We start from the raw sequence: 20276 nt of genomic DNA, 5'->3' as shown, positions 1-20276 counted from the left end.
ATAGCCATAGATGGTCAAACAATAGATGAGAATAAAATTATAACTGTAAGGCTGCTTAATTCGTTTGGTATTAATTGGTTTCAAGCTTGGTGATTACGGAAGCAAATAAAATGCTTCCAATATTTCCTTGACTAAAAGTTTATATTTATTGCCATTTAGAGTTCTAGTTAGCAGTCATAAAATAATCTTACTCCATGGATCATATTGCACGCTCCAGTCGTTGCCCACATACACCCAGTCACTCCTGTGTTGGCGCGCTGGAGCTCATTTCCACCTTCTGCCTAAAATTTAAAAAAAGATAATTATTTTACAATCAACATTTCATAACCATATTCAATGATAAAATACCTGGAGTTTGCTGTCCGTTGGTGCAGTGAGGATGAGTACAGCTTGGAGACTCAAAACCAAGATCAATGTAAGACTCTTCATGTTGATGATGAGGTGCAAATGAACAGCCCTTGGTACTATGTGCATGTTCTTTTATTTGGACCATTATGGCCGTTTTCTTGGGTGGGGTTTGGTTAGATAGAAATGTATCTAAACAGCGTAATTATGAGATTGCGTCTTAAGTTTATTTGGCTTCTTTCTAAACTGATTGTATCTAATGAAATCCACCCTTATGAATAACTTTCTACTTTTGGGCAAAACAAGTTGTTTAAGTGTAGCTCTCTGGCTCCATCTTATGGTCTGAAGATAGAATTGTAACTTTACAATCCAACACTGATTTATGAGCTGCTCTACTGTATGTATCCAAGATAACCTCAAACAATGTGTGTATATATGTATGTATGTGTAAAGTGGCACTTTTATTTATTTTGAGGGAGAGAACACACTATAGAAATTGAAGAAAAAATACTTGTAATAATGGCCATACAATACAGGCATAGGTTTTGCAACTACACTTTCTAATCTGGTGGGTAACTCTATAGCCCTAATGACAAACAGAATTCGCATAAATTCAGCCTAGAAGACCTAACTGCTCTCCTGTCTTCTCCAGAGATAACCTGCTTCTCAGTCTCCATAACCTCACTCCAAATACCCCTCCCCTCCTGTCAAATCAGTGCCCAGTCTGCTCAATTTAAACCCCAGTGCAGATACTTCGGTTTGTGCCACGCCAAACCTCCTTCTCAGTACCCTCTCGGCAGGTTGAAAGACTGGAGCTACTTGAACTTAAACTAAACTACTACATGAACTACTTTAACATAAATTACTACAACAGTCTACAATTTATCTTTCACCTCAGCAACACCGCTGCAGCTGAATGTATTGGTAGCTTTGTTGCTTTAACTTTAACTTTTCCACATTTTTGTTATTAAAAAGTTCTCTTAACTTGTACATTTTGTGTGTTCATGTTCCTGTCACTGTTAAAAATCCTGAATCATAAGTCCACCTCTTCAGGACCTGCCCCTCTGCCACCACCACAGGAAACTCTGCTCCACCTCCTTCACTCAGCAACTCCAGGAGGCCAGTGGAACCTACACACTTTGGGATTTAACTTCTTTTTAAAGGAGACTTGGTTGAAAGCTTGTTATTCATTGATAAAAGTGGAAGAAAACTATAAGGTAAGATGTGGAGTTCAATAGCCTTTTTTGTTCATGTTGCCTGTCATTTCTATTTCATATCTGACTTAAGCTTCCATACATTATAACTACCAATTTTACACTTGTATAATAGTAGTAGTGTATTTTATAGTTTCAGTATCTTGAATTGAAAGTAGTTCCATTAAGTGTACTTCTGGTCATGTAGGTTTAATATTGAGGAATGCTAATCTGGTGGATACCGAGTCCTTGATTGTTGCTGTAAGTGGATTTTTGAATCTGAAAAGTGGCTTATGAGCTTATGGAGGCTGCCCACGGCTCCCAAGTGTGAAACAAATGACTAAAGACAAATATTAGACTTTTCTTTCATTCTCTTGATAGTGTTTCTGTTTATATTCTGTTTAATGTTTTGATACTGTCACAGCCACCTGTTGCACATAACAATAACTTGGTAAACTTATACTTTTCTGCATGCACTGTGTTGTATTTAATTATTTTTATTTAATTGTATCTTAATTTTATACTTGTATACTAATTACTCGCCTTGATTTCTCACTACATATTCTTTATTTTTCAGATTTTCTTGTAGTTTGCCCCATTGTGGGACAAATAAAGGACAAAGCATTTACAAAAAGTCAGATTTGGCATTAGATATGTAAAGTCATACCTTTAGACAACCAACTAGTGTTAGTTTTTGTGTTTCCTGGCAAGACACTTCAGCTAAATTGCTAATGGTCACAGTGTGGAAGGGCATTTGGCAGAGATAACACAAGAAAGCTATCATTGTAATTGTTGTGATGATTTGGACAAGCCAGGCCCCAAAATAATAATTTTTGTATTTATACAGTGTCTATTGACTTAACATGTAGTAATATGATTATTTTTGCTTTCCAGTTTTGTTTTGTGTGTGAACCATGGGTCGAAAGCTGGACCTGTCTGGACTGTCGGACCTGGAGGCGGCGCATGTTTTACAGGTGGTGCAGAGAGACATGAGGCTGCGCAAGAGAGAGGAGGAGAGACTCAGGTCAGTGCTGAAGAGCTAGAAACTGATGTCTATAGTCAGATAAACACACATTTGAGCCTTGTATACGCACATTTATTTTTGAGGCAATATATTTTTACTGTGTTTTTACCTAGAGAAACAACATAAACTACCACCTGAAAGAAAAGGGAAAGGACTTTCAGTTGTAAATGTTAATAGTTTTAGTTCTTATGTTTGCATGATAAGCTGCTTAGTTAAAAAAAAGAAAAGGAAAAGATTATGAGTACAGGATAGGCTTTCACAACATGGCCTACATAATAACATGAAGTAGACTTTAAAGGATTAGTAACTGAAATCATTACTACTTTTTTTCCCATCCCATTTTAGCAAATATAAACATTTGTCTAATCCAACTATCCCACAGTTAATCTATCATTTGGATGGTTTGTTAAATTTTTAAGTTGATATAAATGGTTGTTGGACTTTAGCAGAGATTTCCCATCATGCTCTGTTCTTAACTCCCATATTGTCTAAAGCTCTGGACAGGAAGTGACAGCCCTTTCCTGTCGTTGTCATGTAAACATCCGCCAAACATTTTTAGAAATTAAAAACTTTCGCCAAGTGCAGACAGGACTTGGGTGGGAGCAGATTCTTTATTTCTGTCCAAAACAACAGTGAAACATAAAAAACACTGAAATGCTACGTGCTCCTAATGAAAACAATCTGCTTACTCATATTAGAAGGCTTCAGGAAAGACCACTGGATAAGGTTAACAGTTTTAACAAGCCACTTAATGAGTTCATTTACAAGGCCAGTAAACATCAGGCGACTAGAATAATCAGGTAACTCAATAATTAGATTGGATAAGTAGCATGTGTAAGTTAATGAGCCCATATTAGGTTATTTTCAGATCAATGGAGTTGTGTTTTGTTTCATTCACACATGTTTAACACACAGAAACCCTGCATATTTAGGAGTTCTTCTAACAGAAAAAAAAACAACCCACAGTTCTACTCTGTGAAGTTATGTATATACAGGAAGCGCTCCACTGTGTTTTTAAATGCTCTCCACCTCATTTGGAGTTGCCAGTACCGAACAAAAGATCTTAACTTGCAAACTTCTCATTCACAATATCGCAAAGTGTAACAGAGCATTTTGATCTGAACTTGTTTTTTGTTTAATTGTTTCAAACACAACTCCAGGCATGTTTGTGAGGATGTGCCAACATTTTAAAGCTCATGTGAGTCAATTTGGCATAATATAGGAGCTTTTAATAGATTTTTTTGAGTAACTGTTGTATTTGAAAGACAAAGTACAATGGATTAGCCCTTTTTTCTTTGACAAAACCATCAAAAAGAAATCGGATTGCTCACATCACATGTAATAAAATGTTGATAATCTAACAACTCCTGAAATCTGATAATGAGCAGACTTCAAGTGTATTAAGCGAAGCACTGTTATCTGCTGTTATCCACTTTGCTTGTCAATGTCGATTAACTGAATCATGTAATTTTGAAGTCCCTGGCACGGTTGTTTATAATGATATTAGTTTGCTTACACACGATATCCAAAAGGGGGCGATCTAACTAAGGTAATCACAGGACTTGCACTTTCTGTCCTTTGTTTTGATATGTAAATATATTTCTATATCACTGTTACAGCTGAATACATATTTGTTGTCTTAATACTGACAACACTGGATTCATTATTTAAATATTTTCCATCAAGTGAAACTGATGATGTTAAAACGCCCAGACTATTTATAGATGACTTATGCATCACTGATTTATTACCAATGTCTCACACGAACATTTGAGCATGAGCGCATTTGGACTGTGTGAAAACTGCTCTCAGCAATACTCTGGGTCATTTCTGCCTCATAGATTAAATTTATTTTACGTGTCAAATCTAAAATGAAATGTGAAAGTTAAAGGGATAGCTATGAGTATAGCAGCAAAAAGGTCTATATAATGTTTTTTATATTTGAAGACCATCTGAATGAATAATTTTAAATTAAATTGACTCTTATAAGCTTTAAGCCGTGTTTAGAATACCTCCTCAAAAAGGAGTTGTATTTGTCTCATTTTCACATGTGAGGGGTTTGAATAAGTTTTGAACCTCAAATCCAGCAACCTTTTTTGCAGTGTGCAATTTTAGAAATGCATATTATTTAGTTTAGGTCACTTTTATTTTTATTTTTTTCATTTAACAAAAACTGACACACATTTAATTGCATTTTCAGTTTTGATTCATTATTGAATAAATAAATGTAATAAATTATTTTTCAACTGTGCCTTTGTGCCCTCTAGTGCTCGAGGATGGGTCACTGAAAACAAGCTGCATTGCATAATTCTCTACCTGTGTGCACTTGCACCACCTGAGCTATTAGACCTTTATCTAATCTTTATAACTGCATAAATGAGTATGGTGGAAAATAACACACGGAGCTACGTGTTTTTCTGTGTGAATAGTGTCTTTTTAAGCCTTGTTTGAAATCATTCTAAAGTATGGATTTGCTGTGCTGGAAAGTTCATGTTAAGAGTCATTATATCCACATGTGGCTTTCCTTTCCTACAGGTGAAGGTTTGCAAGACTAAACCCAACATAATTTTACACAAACATATTAATGATTTAGCATTCAAGACTGCTTTTGTTCATAGACGTCCGCAGATTTTTTTTTCATTATTCAAATTACTGCATGACATCACAAGATGGAATAGTGTGTTTTCAGTTTGAGAGAAGAACTAAATAAAGCGTAAATATTCCGGGTTTGTGAGTTAAACGTGTGAATGAAACAAAACTCCAGATGTGTTTTTGGTGAGGAAACAACATTATAGCATGGGTCAAAAAACAATGTAATATGGGCCCTTTAAATATAAACTGTAAGAGTCAAGACTTGAACAGGACAACAACAAAAAAACTAAATCCACATTAAACCAAAACCAAATTGGGACCAGACCGGGACCAGACCAGCATATGCAGAACAAAGAAGGCCTAGGTTAAACTAAATGCTGCAAGGCATTATTGCATTACACTTACAATGTATAATTTACATTATAAGTGTTATAATTTACCATAGTTGATATTGCAAAAACAATATAGATATGTTAAATTAACATTATATATCACACACAACATAGGCTCATGATTAGTTAAAGGTGAATGAGTAGTCAAAGGTACCGCACAGGGCGCAAAGAGGAGTTGAAATAATGATTATATTTGACTGTCAAACCGAGCTTGTGTTAGAAAGCCCGACTTTGTGTGAGTGTATGCAGAGAATGTCCTGCTGCAGTCTGAATGTTTTATTCAGTGTTTCCTCTCTTAACCTTTGGAGCAGCGCAGCAGGAGCCAAATAAATCATATATGCACCTGCTTAATATTGAATCACAGACTGAGTGAAAGTGTATTTAAAGCAACAGACGTTCTAGTGGCACTATTTACTCTCTCAGATACTACAATACAATCTATGGTAAAGGGACTTTTATTTCTTAAGATTACAAAAATAACGTAATCGTAATTTGAATGGTGCAAATTGTCAAGACTGCATGACTTATTTGTGAGCAGTTAATATTTCAGTGTTCAAGCATTAAGGCTCCTAGACATTCAGGTTGTGAAATGTGAACTGAATCTTGATTTTTCACAAATCTAATGGGAAACTGAGTACTGAGACTTCACTTGCTCAGTATAAACTGGCTGACTGGGGGGAAAAATATTTGAAATGTTGGTATCGTGACAACTTTGTTTAATACAAACTTAATTTCATAAGGTGTAATATTACTGTATCACAAGGAATTTATTTTAAAATTAATTGTTTTAATTTGAAATGAATTATCTATTTAATATTAATCATGGGATCTTAATCTGTTTCTGGTACAGTAGTTTAAAGGGCCTATATTATACTATTTTCTGATCTGTGTTATTATGTTGTTTTCTTATCATGAACATACCTGGAGTTGTGTTTTGTTTCAGTCACACATGTTTAACACACAAACCCCACACGTTTAGGCTTCTCTCAAACAGAAGACACTGTTCCACTTTGTGATGTCATGTGGTAATCAAAGAAGTACTCCACTGTGTTTTAAACTCTATACACTTTTACTAGAATAATTTGGATGATTTTAGCCCAGGAATTGACAATATCTCTTGAAAGGCAAAAGGTAGTTACCACAAAACTACCACTTCAGGACAACACAAAGTGGAATAGAGCATTTTGAGATTTGGTTACTCAAACATACGTGCATGAAACAAAACACAGCACAACAAATAGGCATGTTGTAGAGGAGGAAACTGCATTGTAACATGGCTTAAAGCTCACTTTGCATAATATGGGACCTTTTTAAATACTATCTAAAACTATTCAGAAAATGTAAAACATGTCCAATATATTTGTCATTTTTTCAATATCAAATGAGAATTTAGTTTCAAGATTAGTGCATCAATTATTCTCTGAGTATAGTTTTTTTTTTTTTTTTTTTTTTTTTTTAACAACCCTGGTTTGTGTTGATTGTAGTGGAATAATTTTTCTGACCACTCACTCTCTCTACTTTGTCCTTCTCTCTCCTCTTCCTGCTCTCCTCCCCCCTCTGTGTACAGTGATCTAAAGCAGGAGTTGGCAGAGGAGGGCAGTCGTAGCCGTCTGCTGTCCACTCAGTCGTGTTTTAACCAGCGCTGTTGTATCCGCTGCTGCGCCCCTTTCACTTTTTTGCTGAACCCCAAGCGTCGGTGTGGAGACTGTGGATACAACGTGTGCCGTGCCTGTCGACTCTACAACAAGAAGAGCAAGGACTGGCTCTGCTCCTCCTGCCAGAAACACAGGTGAGCGGCATGAATGATACTTGTACTATTTGTAATGTAACAAATATACAAGGCAGTGAATTCTGAATATCTGTCATGTGTTGAATAGATCTGATGGTACTATGTTTATTTTATTTATTTAATATAGTTAATTGATTTTAATTAATTCAAGGTATTCTGTCTTCTGTACCTTCTAATGATTTTATATGTAGGCTTATTGGACATGTTTTGTGTACTGAAGTTTGCAGTATTGATTTCTCATTTACCAGGTCAATTTGTGTGAGTTCCATAGAAAATGAGTAGTTATAATATAAATACATGCAGTTCATAATAGCCCTTTTGCACTTTCAAAGATGGTCAGGTAAAAGAAAGAAACAGTTTGAAGTATTTCTTTGCAGGCTGCTGAAGACCCAGTCCCTGGAGTGGTTCTACACTAATGTGAAGAGGAGGTTTAAACGTTTCGGCAGCGCTAAAGTCTTAAAGACTCTGTACAAGAAACACCTGACGGAGCACAGCATCCTCTCAGAGCTGACAGGTACGGCCACACATGTCTGCCTACACCTGCCTACTGAACTGTTCGGTCAAACCAAAGTATCATAGTTAAAATGAGAATTGAAATAAAAAAAGATTTATCAAAGTATAATTCAATTTCTGTGAGATTAAATTGATGACTAGAATAAATTCAACAGTTGAAATACAATGGTACTCAAGCCCAAGTAGCATGAAGTATGAACTAAACCTTATGTAGTTTGATTCTTTAGTTCTAATGCAGTTTTGTTTTAATCCTGTTCTACTTCTAATCCAGGTTTAGTCCTAGTTTAGATCTGATTTTGATGTGGAGCATGTGTGAATGTAGCCTAAAATGGGACTAAATTAGGATTTGATCATGACTACACTGGGAGTAAAGTAGGTTTAAACCTGGCAAAGTCACAACTATAATGTAGGACCAAAACATAGAAAAAATATTGTGAAGAAGTCACTAATGGTCTAAATGAAGAAATTCTTACATGGAAAGCATTTCTTTGCTATGTTTCTTGGGTATACTAATTTACCAGATATTTTGCTCATGTATTGTTGTGTTTTCAATATGATTCTCACTGGACCATTTTGAGTCTTTTTTATCATATTATTATGTTCATATTGGACTGGTCTGTGCTTCATGTGTACACACATATGGACATGAATCTCAGGCCAATAGTTCAAACTCTGATCAGATTTAACTGAGGGATTTCAGAGGAAATGCTGTTGAGGTCAGCAGACATTTGGTTTAACTTTTATAGACTGTTGAAGCTGCTATTGTGCATAATCTAACTTAAAAAAAAAAAGTATACTAAGGGTGAAAGTAGTCTAGGTAAAATGCATGCATCAGGACAAAATATTTAGTTGTATTTATTGTATTGGTTTGGAACAATTCAGTCTGTGTGCACAAAATCAACAGTAATATAGTCTTGTTCTTCCTGTGTGAATCTTTTAGTATACTTTAGTTACAACGCTTACGCTGATACAGGATTTATGGTGTTAGTTTGAGTTGTGTTTTAGGCTCTTGTCTTCTCTGTGGTCAGGTGTGGTGTAATGTCGAGCCAAACTGACACATCTGGGTCAGACTGCAGTGATCTGGGCACCGGAGGCGTGTTTTTAAAGGACACAGAGAAACTACAGCTATTTTTATTTAATGGACTGCCTACACATAACTTGTCACATGACACTTATTTACTATAAATCTATAACATTACTATAAAACTGCCATAAAATTAGTCAACAATTAACCAATATTTAAATAAAAAAATATAAAAATAAGAACAAATCTTTTTTGTAGTTTCCTTATAACACTAGTGTGATACTAAAATTTCAAACTCGGCTTTGATACTATAAGGAAAAGCCTTGATACTCAATACTGATTCCGATACCATTACGATGAACAAAAACAATCCAACTGTCTTTATTTAGACCATAGAAAGTGATTTTCAAATCATAGTACTTTCTCTCTTTTATATTACCATCTGGTCTTTAACTGGGCGACTAAAGGATTACACAGTTATGTTTCCAAAGTGGTCCCAGAGCATATGTGTTCTTTTCTTGTTCTGATACGGCTCAAGATCATTCTAAAGCTATTCAGGAAAAATTTGACTGTCCTGTGAATGTGACTTTTTTTTTAGTACCAATAGTTGCTCATATGAGTGTTTAGTTTTAGTATTGATCATAATCTTATTTTCAGTACCTTTGACAACCTTACTCAACACATAAATAGAAATGTAGCTCGGTAAAATTGGATAGAGGACAACTTTGTAGACTTTGGGCTATAGCATAGATTTCACCAGAACTCTCCATGGGGTTTTAAGTAATCAAATATTTAGGAGACCATTGCCTTAAAACATTTTGCTTTAAATTAATAAAATCTTACCAACCTGGCCCATAACAGGAAAAACATGTTTCTGAAACACAGAAATACATTTTCCATACAATGTGCCCCCTGTTTTATAAAGAATTGGTTTAATACAGACGTGTTCACCTTCACACTCACACACACCCTACAGGAGAGCTGTGACCTACAGCCCTTTAGCTCGTAGTGTTAGCATCTCTTTCGTCAGAAGTCCAATTTGGGCCAAAACTGTCACGTTGCATTATCTGTTCCATCTGCCAGGGGGTCAAACCTCATTCTGCTACCCCTGCCCTACTCGCATTCCTACCTCTGCTCTGCCCCCTGGAGGATTATTATCTGAAGTGTCTCATAAACTAAGTGCACATCTCCGTAATCTCAGCCGATCAGAGGGGCAGCGTCTGTCTTTGGCCCTAAAATGATTAAAATTGACCCTAGCGGCCCACTGTACTTCACAGAAGGCCAGTAATGCCAGACACGAGGCTGCACTAATGCACTTACATAACCACAAATGACTGTATTGTTGCTTGGCCTTTTCAGAGGGGGGAACAGTAAAGGAGGTCATCATGAAATTTTTCACTCTAAATAGGCTGAGTTATTAGAAGACATTGTACAGCATTATGAACTATTTAAAGTTAAAAAAAAAAAAAAAAAAAGCTTGAAAATCTTAGGCTTTTGCACACTAAAATGACCATTCGGTAGTATAGTAAGTAGGTCCATTCTAACTACTGGGTAGATGTGAGGTCTTCTACAGTTCTAATATTTCTTTAATCTAGAAAAAAAAAAATCCAGTTTTTGGTCCTTTGGGTAATTTCTTAGTTAAAACTAGGGGTGTAATATAAAATTATACTGGGTTTAGCCCTTAGTTAGACCAGGAATAGTACCATTCAAGACCTGGTTTAGATGCTGTTATACTCGGAAAACCAAATCTTTTTCTGAGGTGGTACTTTTACTTTTATGTAGCTTGAGAACAAGTGCTTTAGTATATTGCTACAACCACACCGTTATGACCTTGATTCCTGGGTTCTACAGTTAGCTGAATGTCTCTCTCCACTCTTCACATGTTTCCTTGTTCCCGCAGATGGTAGTGGTTATGAGGAGAGCATCGGCAATGATGGCAGCATCTGTGGAAGCGACTCCACCTTCTACAGACAAACTGAAGGTGAATCATATCAACTAAATAAACACAAGCTGTTAAGTTAGATTCTACAAGTATATCATTTAATGCAAGAGTCCACTTCACTTTGTAACACATAATTTGCTTACCTGACTAGTCAGAACCACATGCTTTGACAAAACTTTATAAAGTCAAGTGGATCTGAAGCCATATCATGTATAATGTCTCCCCAGTTTCACAGGGCATGATTGGCAGGCGGATTAACCAATCAGCGTCAAAAACAAATATGGCTGCTTACACATAAAAAAAAGAAGAAAAAAACCCAGAAAGGAGTGTAGATTTTTGCAAAATTGACAATTTAAGTGCCAAAATTTTAGAGGAGGTGTCTTCTGCATTTGAGAGCCACGTGATACAAATTAGCAGCTTTGGTTGGATCGTCTCGTGTTAGGATGGAGGATTTTCTCCAGCTGGTCCGGTTATATTCGCAGTATAATCACAGTATTACAACATATACTGTATGTTATTGGTGTATTACCAACCCACCCCTACTGTCGTATCTGGGACGTGATACTTGTATCCTGTTTCAAACACATTTATGCCTCCCAAGTATTTTTATAATATTTTTTTTAGTATTGATTGAACTGGAGTTGTGTGTTTCCTGTGTCCAGAGCACAGCATGTCTGAAACTCTGACTGTGGCTCGGCGTGTAGCAGAAGAAGCCATCGATGAAGCCATTTCCAAAGCTGAAGTCCACACCTACAGCCAGGTCACTATTACACAAACCACCTACATAAAAAAGTGTAAATAATCTTATGGATACGTAATAATTGTAGCTTCATTTGTTTTTAGGAAAAGCAGAATGAAGCACACTATTTGCGCCAACATCGAGGAGAACTTATTGAAGAACTGGCAACTACCATAGTAGAAAAAGTAGCTAACACTTTGAGTCATTCTTTACAGTACAAAGTATTTATTCATTGTGAAACCCAGTTTATAATCTAAACAAGCTGTCTTTAACCTGGAGTTGTTCAGTCATAAAACACATTTGGAATACTAAAAAGAAGCGTATTGCTGTTTTAATACACTTTAGAAAGACTTGCACTTGTACTGTATGTCGCCTCTGCAGCAGCTGTTTTTTTGTTTTTTTTTGCCGTGTCTCTGGATTAACATTTGACCTTGTATAATCCTGTGTGCTCAGATCATCAGTCGCAGGAAGACTTTGGCCCAGATCAAGAGCCAATACGACCAGGATCTAACCCACACGTACTACGACCACTCTGTGCCTCCACATCAGCAAGGACTCTGGGTAACCACAATACAAGTCTTAGTAATGCAATTATATTATTTCCCGCTACTGTCATAGTTGAAACAAAAGGACATCAGGTGTAAATAAAATAATTATAACAGTTGCTTTCAAACATATCACTGCAACATCTGGAGGAGTACCTTTTGAATCATTTGTAAAGTTTGTAATGTAAAGTGATGTCAGCCTTTTGTACATAGTTTATGTAAATCTTCTTGTGGCCACGTGCTTGTCTCCATGAAGATGCTTTGTTTGGAAAGTTCTACAGTGTGGCATCAAACATGTCTCTCCCCATGGAGACAAGCAGGTGATGCCATCAGCCCAAGTTACAGTCACTTAACACAACATGCACACGTTTAAGACCATACATTAGAACTTTTCAATCAATGTAATAACTTCTCCACACAGAGTAGGTGGAGACCCACCAGGAAAACTCACTTTTAAGGAAATCTTACAAAATTTTGTATTTGTAGATGTGTACCAACCTCAGTTATCATGAACATGTTTGCATGTATTCTCTTCCTTATATTGTTCATGATAGATTCAACAATAACAATATTGTGCATATATTTTATACAGTCCATTATGTCTGCAGAGGACCCACTCTTTGTCCCTGTTGGACATTGGAGCAGACTCTTCCACCTGTGATAGTCACAGTCTGAAGAAAGAGGGTCCTGGCGCATCTCTGTCGGCCTGGAAGAGCGTCGACCAACTCGACAGCTCTGGTACTGTACAGACTACTGAATATTGATAGATCTCACAAAATAACATTTTCACACACGCATTGTGCTTGCGCCCAGAAAAGGATGGTTTGTTAAGTTTTGAAGGAAAAAAAAAACAAACACTTTTGGTGATTTCCCAAAATATTTTTATACAAAAACATGATGCCATTGTGCAGTTGTTTATTATAAATCATGTAAACATTTAATCTTGTCACCTCCCATGCTGTGAGATATTTGTCTCAGCCCATTTTTCCTGCTGAATACATGTATTGTTCATTTCTTCTTAAACCTTGCTGTGTCCCTCCCAGTGCTCAAAAGCCCAGACGGAAATTGGCTAGTCCTTCAGAGCGGCCAACTTCCTCATCCCAGTCTGCTGAGCAGGAGGAAGTCTCAGGTGTACAGTGCTTTGGAGAGAGAGTCTGGAGCAGTATCAGCCTACGAGGCCATGGACTCTGACTGTGAGCCTGACAGCTCCTGGGGTGCGGTCCTCAAAGAGATCCACAAGAAGATGGGCCAATCTGATCTGCTGGAAGACCTGGATCTGGACTATGTGGGAGACAGGAGAGGGAGCAGGGATTCTGAGGGAAACTACTGGAAATCTAAGGCGCTGATAAACAAGAAGGTGCCAGTGGAGATCAGGAAGCCCTCATCGTCTCGGAGGACAAGTATCATCGACGTGAACTTTAACCTAGAGGGAGGAATGGTAGAAGAAGAAAGCAGAGAGGATCCGGAGGAGAGGAGAGTGAGGAGGGCCAGGAAGAAGAGGAGGTGCAAAAGAGAGACCAATGTTTTATGTGGACAGGTGAGCTTCAGTAAAGTGTTAGTAAAGAGCAAATAAATATGAAACTAAAATGAAGTAACATTTTCTCAAGCTTGGCATAGTCCAAATTGTATAGATATCAAATAATTTAGTTAAATAGTTTAATAACAATTACAGATATTATTGCTCAAAAATATCATGAATATGCATTCTTTCTTTGAGCCTGCTAGCCTCTCCACAGATCTCACCTGTAACTTGGTCTGGTGGTGTTACCTGCTTGTCGTCATGTAGATGGTTTGTGAAATATCCCAGGCAAAGCAATGACAAGCAGGTGGCGGACCTTCTACCATAAAAATTGCAGCCTTGAAAAGTGCTTTTTTTGTTTTTTGTGGTTGTTTACATTCATGTAAATACCAATATGAGTCACTTTATTTTCACAGGACCACACGCTCCATCTCTCCTCTGACGCCATCACACCTGAAACTTTAACCTCTGGAACAACGACCCCTGACCTCTGCAGTGACGTCATCAGCCCAGGAGCCAATCAGATCAACCAGGAACTCACTGTAAAACTACAACAACTGGCGGGTCATAATAGCATTAGTGACTCTTCAACCAATGTACAAAACAGTGTCCTTGAAAGTAACAGTGGAGACTATATGGACCTGGACGAAGCCGAACCTGATGACAAAACTGAAGATACTGAACTTGACAATGAAGCAAAGGAGCGATTATACAAACTAGTTTCTCAGTCTAGACTCTTATATTTATCCTCTACCGATGATGACCTGGACAAAGCGGGCATCAGTGAGGAAGAGGACACACAACCAAAGGAAGACCTGAAATTTAAACTTTGCCGCCTCGAGCAGGAAGTCAAATCTACTCAGTTTTCTTCTACAGAGGACGAACTTGATAGAATAGGTCTAGATGAAGACTTAACGAAGAAAGAAAAGGATGAAGAAATAGGTGTTAAAGTGTGCAAACTAGTTAGCCAAGTCAGTGCTACACAGTTTTCTTCTTCTGAGGATGAACTTGACAGAGTGGGGAGTGCAGAAGAGGCCATAGAGGATGCAGCGTTATGGAAATTGCAAGCAGAGAGAGGCGAGCAAGTTAGAAATTTAGCCAGTTTGGTGAGCATATGTCAGTTTTCTTCAACAGAGGATGAACTGGATCGAGTAGGACAAGATGAAATGGCCCAAAGTGAGGAAACTTGTAATGATTCTGACAGAACGGAGTCTATCGGAGATTTAGACGTAAACATGTTTGAACTAAGAGAAGACTGTAAGGCCATCAATTATTTAGAAATGTCCAAAGGAGATATTGAACCGAGCGATGCGAAAGAAAGTATAGATTTTGAAAGGAAGGAGTCTATCGGAGATTTTGATGTTAGTATGTTTGAACTAAAAGCAGAGGGAAAACCAATTTGGGAGGATGACACAGTGCAGGATACAAAAGAAGGAGGCAGTTATACAGGATACAAAACCACTGCAAGTATTGATAGTGAATTTGTGAATGAAGCAAGTTCACAAGAGTCAAAAAATCTTGAGAAAATATTAGCTGAAGGCAATGGGCAAGAGAAATCAGATAGTGAAGAAGATGAGGTTGAATTTAATAGAATTATTAATAGCATGTTGATGATGACGTTGGAGGATATGCAAGTGGAAGGACAAAATGTGGGAGAAACAAATGAGCAGTTTGAGCTGGGTAATTCAGATGATACAAGAGGAGGTGAAGATGGAGGGAGAGATGAAGAACTGGGAAAAAACTATGAAAAGATGGAACGTCAAGATAGATGTAATGGAAATGTTTTAAGTGATTCAAAGGAAAAAGTGACCACAGCAGGTGAGGCAGAGGAGGAACGTGGAGAAATGCAGAATAATATTCAAGTTTTCAAGGAAGAAGTGATGGAGGAGAGGATGAAAAGTGCAGATACAGACAGAGGTGGAAAAGTGCAGATACAGACAGAGGTGTGGGACCGGAGTCGAACCAGGAGCAGAGCGGGATCTTCAATTCTCCAGGGGGTTTACTCTCTCCAGAGGAAATACAAAAGGTAAAGGTGCAATTTTTACTTTTAAATGTAGTCACTCATCATGTCTTTTTAGCACCAACTTTTCATGATTTTTTGATTCTAAGATGATTCTAAGATTCTAAGCTTTTCATTGTGAATTTTTGAGATTGGATTGTTTAAAAATTGATTTCATATACATACTATATATACACTATACATCACTCAATCTCAGTCCACCAACTAAAGTAGTTCTGACCAAGCTGAGGTCAAGATCAGGACAAGATCTACTCAAGGTAGCCCCAGCGGCATTGAAGGATGAGTCAAATGCAGAGGACAAATCTCCATAAAGGGACAGTCAAGTGTACCTGAAGTTTAATTTAATCCTACTTCATGACATCACGAGGTGGAACAGAGCATGTGGAGCTTTAGGAATGCAGACCGACTAACAATACAGACTTACTCACACAACTCACAAAAGTCCAGGAGGTAACATCATTATAACAATAGATATTCACAATAGCTCTCTGTGATATGCTATGTGACATTTTCTTTTCTTCTTCTTCTTCTTTTTTTTTTTTTAAATTGGTTCATTTTGCAGCATTACAAAACAAAAACAAACCAGACCACTACTACTTGGATCATGACACTGACAGAAAGGGTCCAAGCTGAAGCAAAAGTACCAAACCCTACTAAACAATAACAGAATTCCAAGAAAGAACAGATAGCAGCACATCAACAACAAGTTTACATTTACAACTGTACATATAAGAGACAAAATATAAATGAAAACAAACACAATTTAATGCATAATTCATTCATTCCAGAGCTCTATATCTTTAAAAACATAATGCTTTATAATCATCACTCAGGTTGTTCCATAAACTAACCCCTCTAAAAAAAATGAAGATGAGAACTAAGAAAAATGATTGTATTTCTGTTAAAGATGCCAGCTTTGATTTGCTTTTTTATTTTTTTTGTTTATGGTCGTACAAACTAATACAAATGTTAACAAAGGCACCAAGGTTTATCGTTTATGATAGTAGAAAATAAACCACAATGAGAGTGAAAAAAATTTTAGGATTATTTTAATTAAAAAAATGTGTGTATTTTCATCACTAACACTTCCTATACTTTTTTGATTTCTTATGCTGCTTTTGTCTGTGGGTCCTACAATTCAGGGAAGTGAGTTTGTGTTCACTCAGCTAAAACAGGTGAGAAAGACAGATAGAAATGTCTGTGTTGTCAGGTTGGTGTGTATGTGCTTGTCCTCCCTTTGTTACTGTGAGTTCTCTCCTCTTCTACTCAACAAAAACACACTATTCATGTTGGTGGAGTTGGTGAATATAGATAGTTCCATAATGTATTGAAGGTAAAGTGCTTTTCTTTCTGTGTATATTAGTATATTGCTTTGCCCACGCCACTATTGTTCAGAATGGGCTTTTAACTACAGCCCTTATACTTCATAATTACTGCTTTAATGGACATCCAACTGTACCCTTACATAAATAAGCTCCAATTGCGCTATCATTATTTACTCTAGTAATACTTTTCACCACTTTCCCTGTAAGGTTTGAGTGATCGATGGTAGTAAAAGTGACCAATTGGCAGCCACATTACTATCAATCTGTCCCTGGGCAGCTGTTGCATGCTACTAGGTATTAAAATGTGATCTAATACAAAATCAAACTATAGCATTTTCCACTTTCAAAATATATAATACGTTGCTTTAAATTGATCATCATACTGAAACCCATGGATTGGTTACAGTTTGTGTTGTCCCACAGAGATACTCTGCTCAGTCTCTGTGCAGCATCACGACGGAGGTCCTTAAGGTGCTCAACGCCACAGAGCAGTTGCTACGGGAGACAGAGGGTGCTCCTGACACCCCCTCTGCCCCATACGCCCCTCTGTCCCCAAACCACAAGCAACTGGACCAGCAGCTCTGTCGGCTGGAGGAAAATGTAAGAGCAAAAATGCACATCTGTGTTGTTTTGAATGCATGCTGCCATTGTGTCCTTTAGCCAGACCCCTTCAGCTCAATAATATGAATGTGTGAGAACTTATGAACGTGCAAGGAGTTCACTCATCAAAATTGAATGTGAACTGGAAGCAACTATGAACTCCAAATGACTGTACATCATTTATTTCTTATCTTATTCAAAGGTTCACTTTGTAGCTTTTCCAGGTGAAGGGTCTGCCATTTGCTTGTTTCCATGGAGACGTTATTTCTTTGTCTGAAATGTTTCACAGTATGGCATTGAACTTATGAATCTCTACGCTGATCAGACCTGTAACTTGGCCTGGTGACATGTGTCTTCATAAGTTTCAATAAAATTTTAACTTTAGCAATAAAACACTCATAATGAATAATAAATAAATGCTCACTTGAAACATTTAATGCCATATGCTGGAACATCCCAGAACATAGTGTGGAGCATTCCAGGCATCTTCATGGACTAAATCAGGTGAACCCTCCACCAGAAAAGCTACATGGTACACCTTTAATTTATGGAATTAACTTCTCGCCATGTGAATTTTAAAAACAAACTAACATTTCTTTGATGCTAAACAACTGACAAAACAATTTTAAATAAATGCTCGTATTGTGAATAATATATGTATTCCAGTGTTGAATCCTCTCTCATTCCCCAGGTTTACATAGCGGCTGGTTCAGTGTATGATTTGGAGCTGGAGCTTGAGGACCTGGAGGATTGCGCCCGGGCAGTGTGCAGCTCCACGAGCCAATCAGAGCTCAGATACCTGGAGGAACAGGTGGCAACAGCTGCAGCTAAAGTCCAACAGTCCGACATGCAGGTGAGGGGACATTTGCTTAAGATTTTGCTTTCTCCAGTTTGGCTATCATGGTGAGGTGAATAATTGATTATTCACAGTTTATGTTTGTGTGATTATGACCCAGATCAGATTAATCCTGATTAATCCTAACTGATCCTAACTAACATCAGTCCAGTCCTATTATTAACTGCTTGTTATAGTCATGTCTGTACAGCGTTTAGAGCAGCTGAGGTTAAATGTGCTAAGATCTATTTCTGGTGTTGTGTTCATGGTTATTTGTTTTGTCCAGTTTTAGTCCTTTTCAATCCTGTTTTGGGTTCTCATCCTAGTCATCCCTAATCCTAGTTATCCCTATTTTCTTCTAGTGTTTCTATGCAATGACACCATTCAACTCATGATGTGCACCCATTATAAGGAACATTAATTATCAATTTTTGGTGTTTTTTTTTTTTTGTAGATATCAGACATTTCAGCCAGAATCGCTGCTTTGAGAAGTGCCGGGCTCAACGTGGACCCTCAGCCCACTTTCACTAAAACCAGGACCTCACCAGCAAAGGTACTGACCGCACATTTCAATATTAAAAGAGCTGAATGAACTTAATGAATGGCTCATGTTTGTGTTATAGTGCATTACTCTGGATGTGCCGAGGCAGCAGAGGCGCCTGTTGCCGGCTCCGCCCATTAAAGGTACAGATACACACCACAAAATAATTAGTTTAGTTAGATATTAGTTATTTTGTTTATGAATCGTTCTCTTTAAATACATTTTAGCAGTTTATGATGTGGCTGACACAAAAAAATGCCATTGAATTTAAAGTTAAGGAAGACATATTGATCTTGAGCTGGCTATATACTAGTAGTAATAGTTATAATCTATGACACTTGTGGATCATTATGTTATGATTTGAACATTTTTTGCAATATTATATCATAATCTATCTAAAACAACTTAATAAAAGAAACAAGTACACTGACTTCCACGCTAGAAAATTGTCATCACAACAAAGAGTCATGAACTTGTTGGCTCTAGAGAATAGCTGCACATCAGATTTTTTTTTTTTTTATATTTCATTTTTCATTTGTACCAAACTAACTATGGAATGCTGCCAAATCCAAATCCAGTGGTCGTATGGCGGTGGTGGTGAGAAGTTGATCAGAAATCTTGAAAATAAGCGATAAAGCGACAAAGACTGTTCAAATATGCACAAATCACTCCAAACACAACTTTGAGAGGGGAAATGAGAGGGGGAAATAACTATAGCTTGGTTATAAAGAAGACAGATTTTGAGTAATAGGTCTGCTTTAAGAAATGAAACAAAAATTTGCAGCGACCATTCTTTTGTTTTTCCCTCCAGACCTTTTTGAGATAAACATCATTCTTTTTAAACTCTTTAACAAATATGATTTCTTACCTCCAAGTTGTTTACAAGGCTTTAAATAAAAAATGCCACTGTAAATTTAAACACATTTTCCTTTTTTTTTTTTCAGATGACAAACAAACCTAAGTGTTTTACGTCCAGTCAGCAGTGCCTAGTGCCTTCACTGTCCACACAACAGACAAATGATCCTGTGCTTTTGCTGTGTGTAATGATTAAAAAAAAAAAAAAACTAAGACTGTTAATATATTTTTGTTTCATTGTTGAAATAGATTTTTTTGCACCACAATAGAAGTAAAAAGCAACAACACATACTTGTGCTAAAAGTGGCAAGGCTATTACATGCTTGGATGATGTGAAAAATTAGAAACGTTACATATCCCACCTTATTTACTGTCCTCTGTAAATTGTATTTTTGCCAGTTGTAGTTTATTTTCAAGCACAAAATAAAACAATGTTAATATAAATAGTTATGGTTCAAACTTTTATTTTTGTTGTTTTGTATT

General features: G+C 37.0%; 1 protein-coding gene across 1 annotated transcript; it reads left to right on the top strand.

The window, feature by feature from the left end:
• The first annotated feature begins 1472 nt into the window (after positions 1-1472).
• On the top strand, positions 1473-20205 carry myripa (myosin VIIA and Rab interacting protein a). Its single transcript, XM_055151331.1, is given in 17 exon segments — positions 1473-1562; positions 2433-2562; positions 7114-7335; positions 7713-7849; positions 10773-10853; positions 11477-11574; positions 11658-11738; positions 12007-12114; positions 12707-12836; positions 13142-13635; positions 14034-15530; positions 15533-15643; positions 17386-17562; positions 18254-18415; positions 18852-18950; positions 19021-19081; positions 19883-20205. Coding segments are annotated over 16 exon segments (3585 nt in total). The 5' UTR covers positions 1473-1562; positions 2433-2452; the 3' UTR covers positions 19900-20205.
• Positions 20206-20276: the final 71 nt, after the last annotated feature.

Source organism: Boleophthalmus pectinirostris, unplaced genomic scaffold, assembly GCF_026225935.1.
Source record: "Boleophthalmus pectinirostris isolate CB_2022bp ecotype Guang Dong unplaced genomic scaffold, ASM2622593v1 HiC_scaffold_16, whole genome shotgun sequence".
NCBI lineage: Eukaryota > Metazoa > Chordata > Actinopteri > Gobiiformes > Gobiidae > Boleophthalmus > Boleophthalmus pectinirostris.
This window is presented reverse-complemented; position numbering and strand designations above follow the sequence as displayed.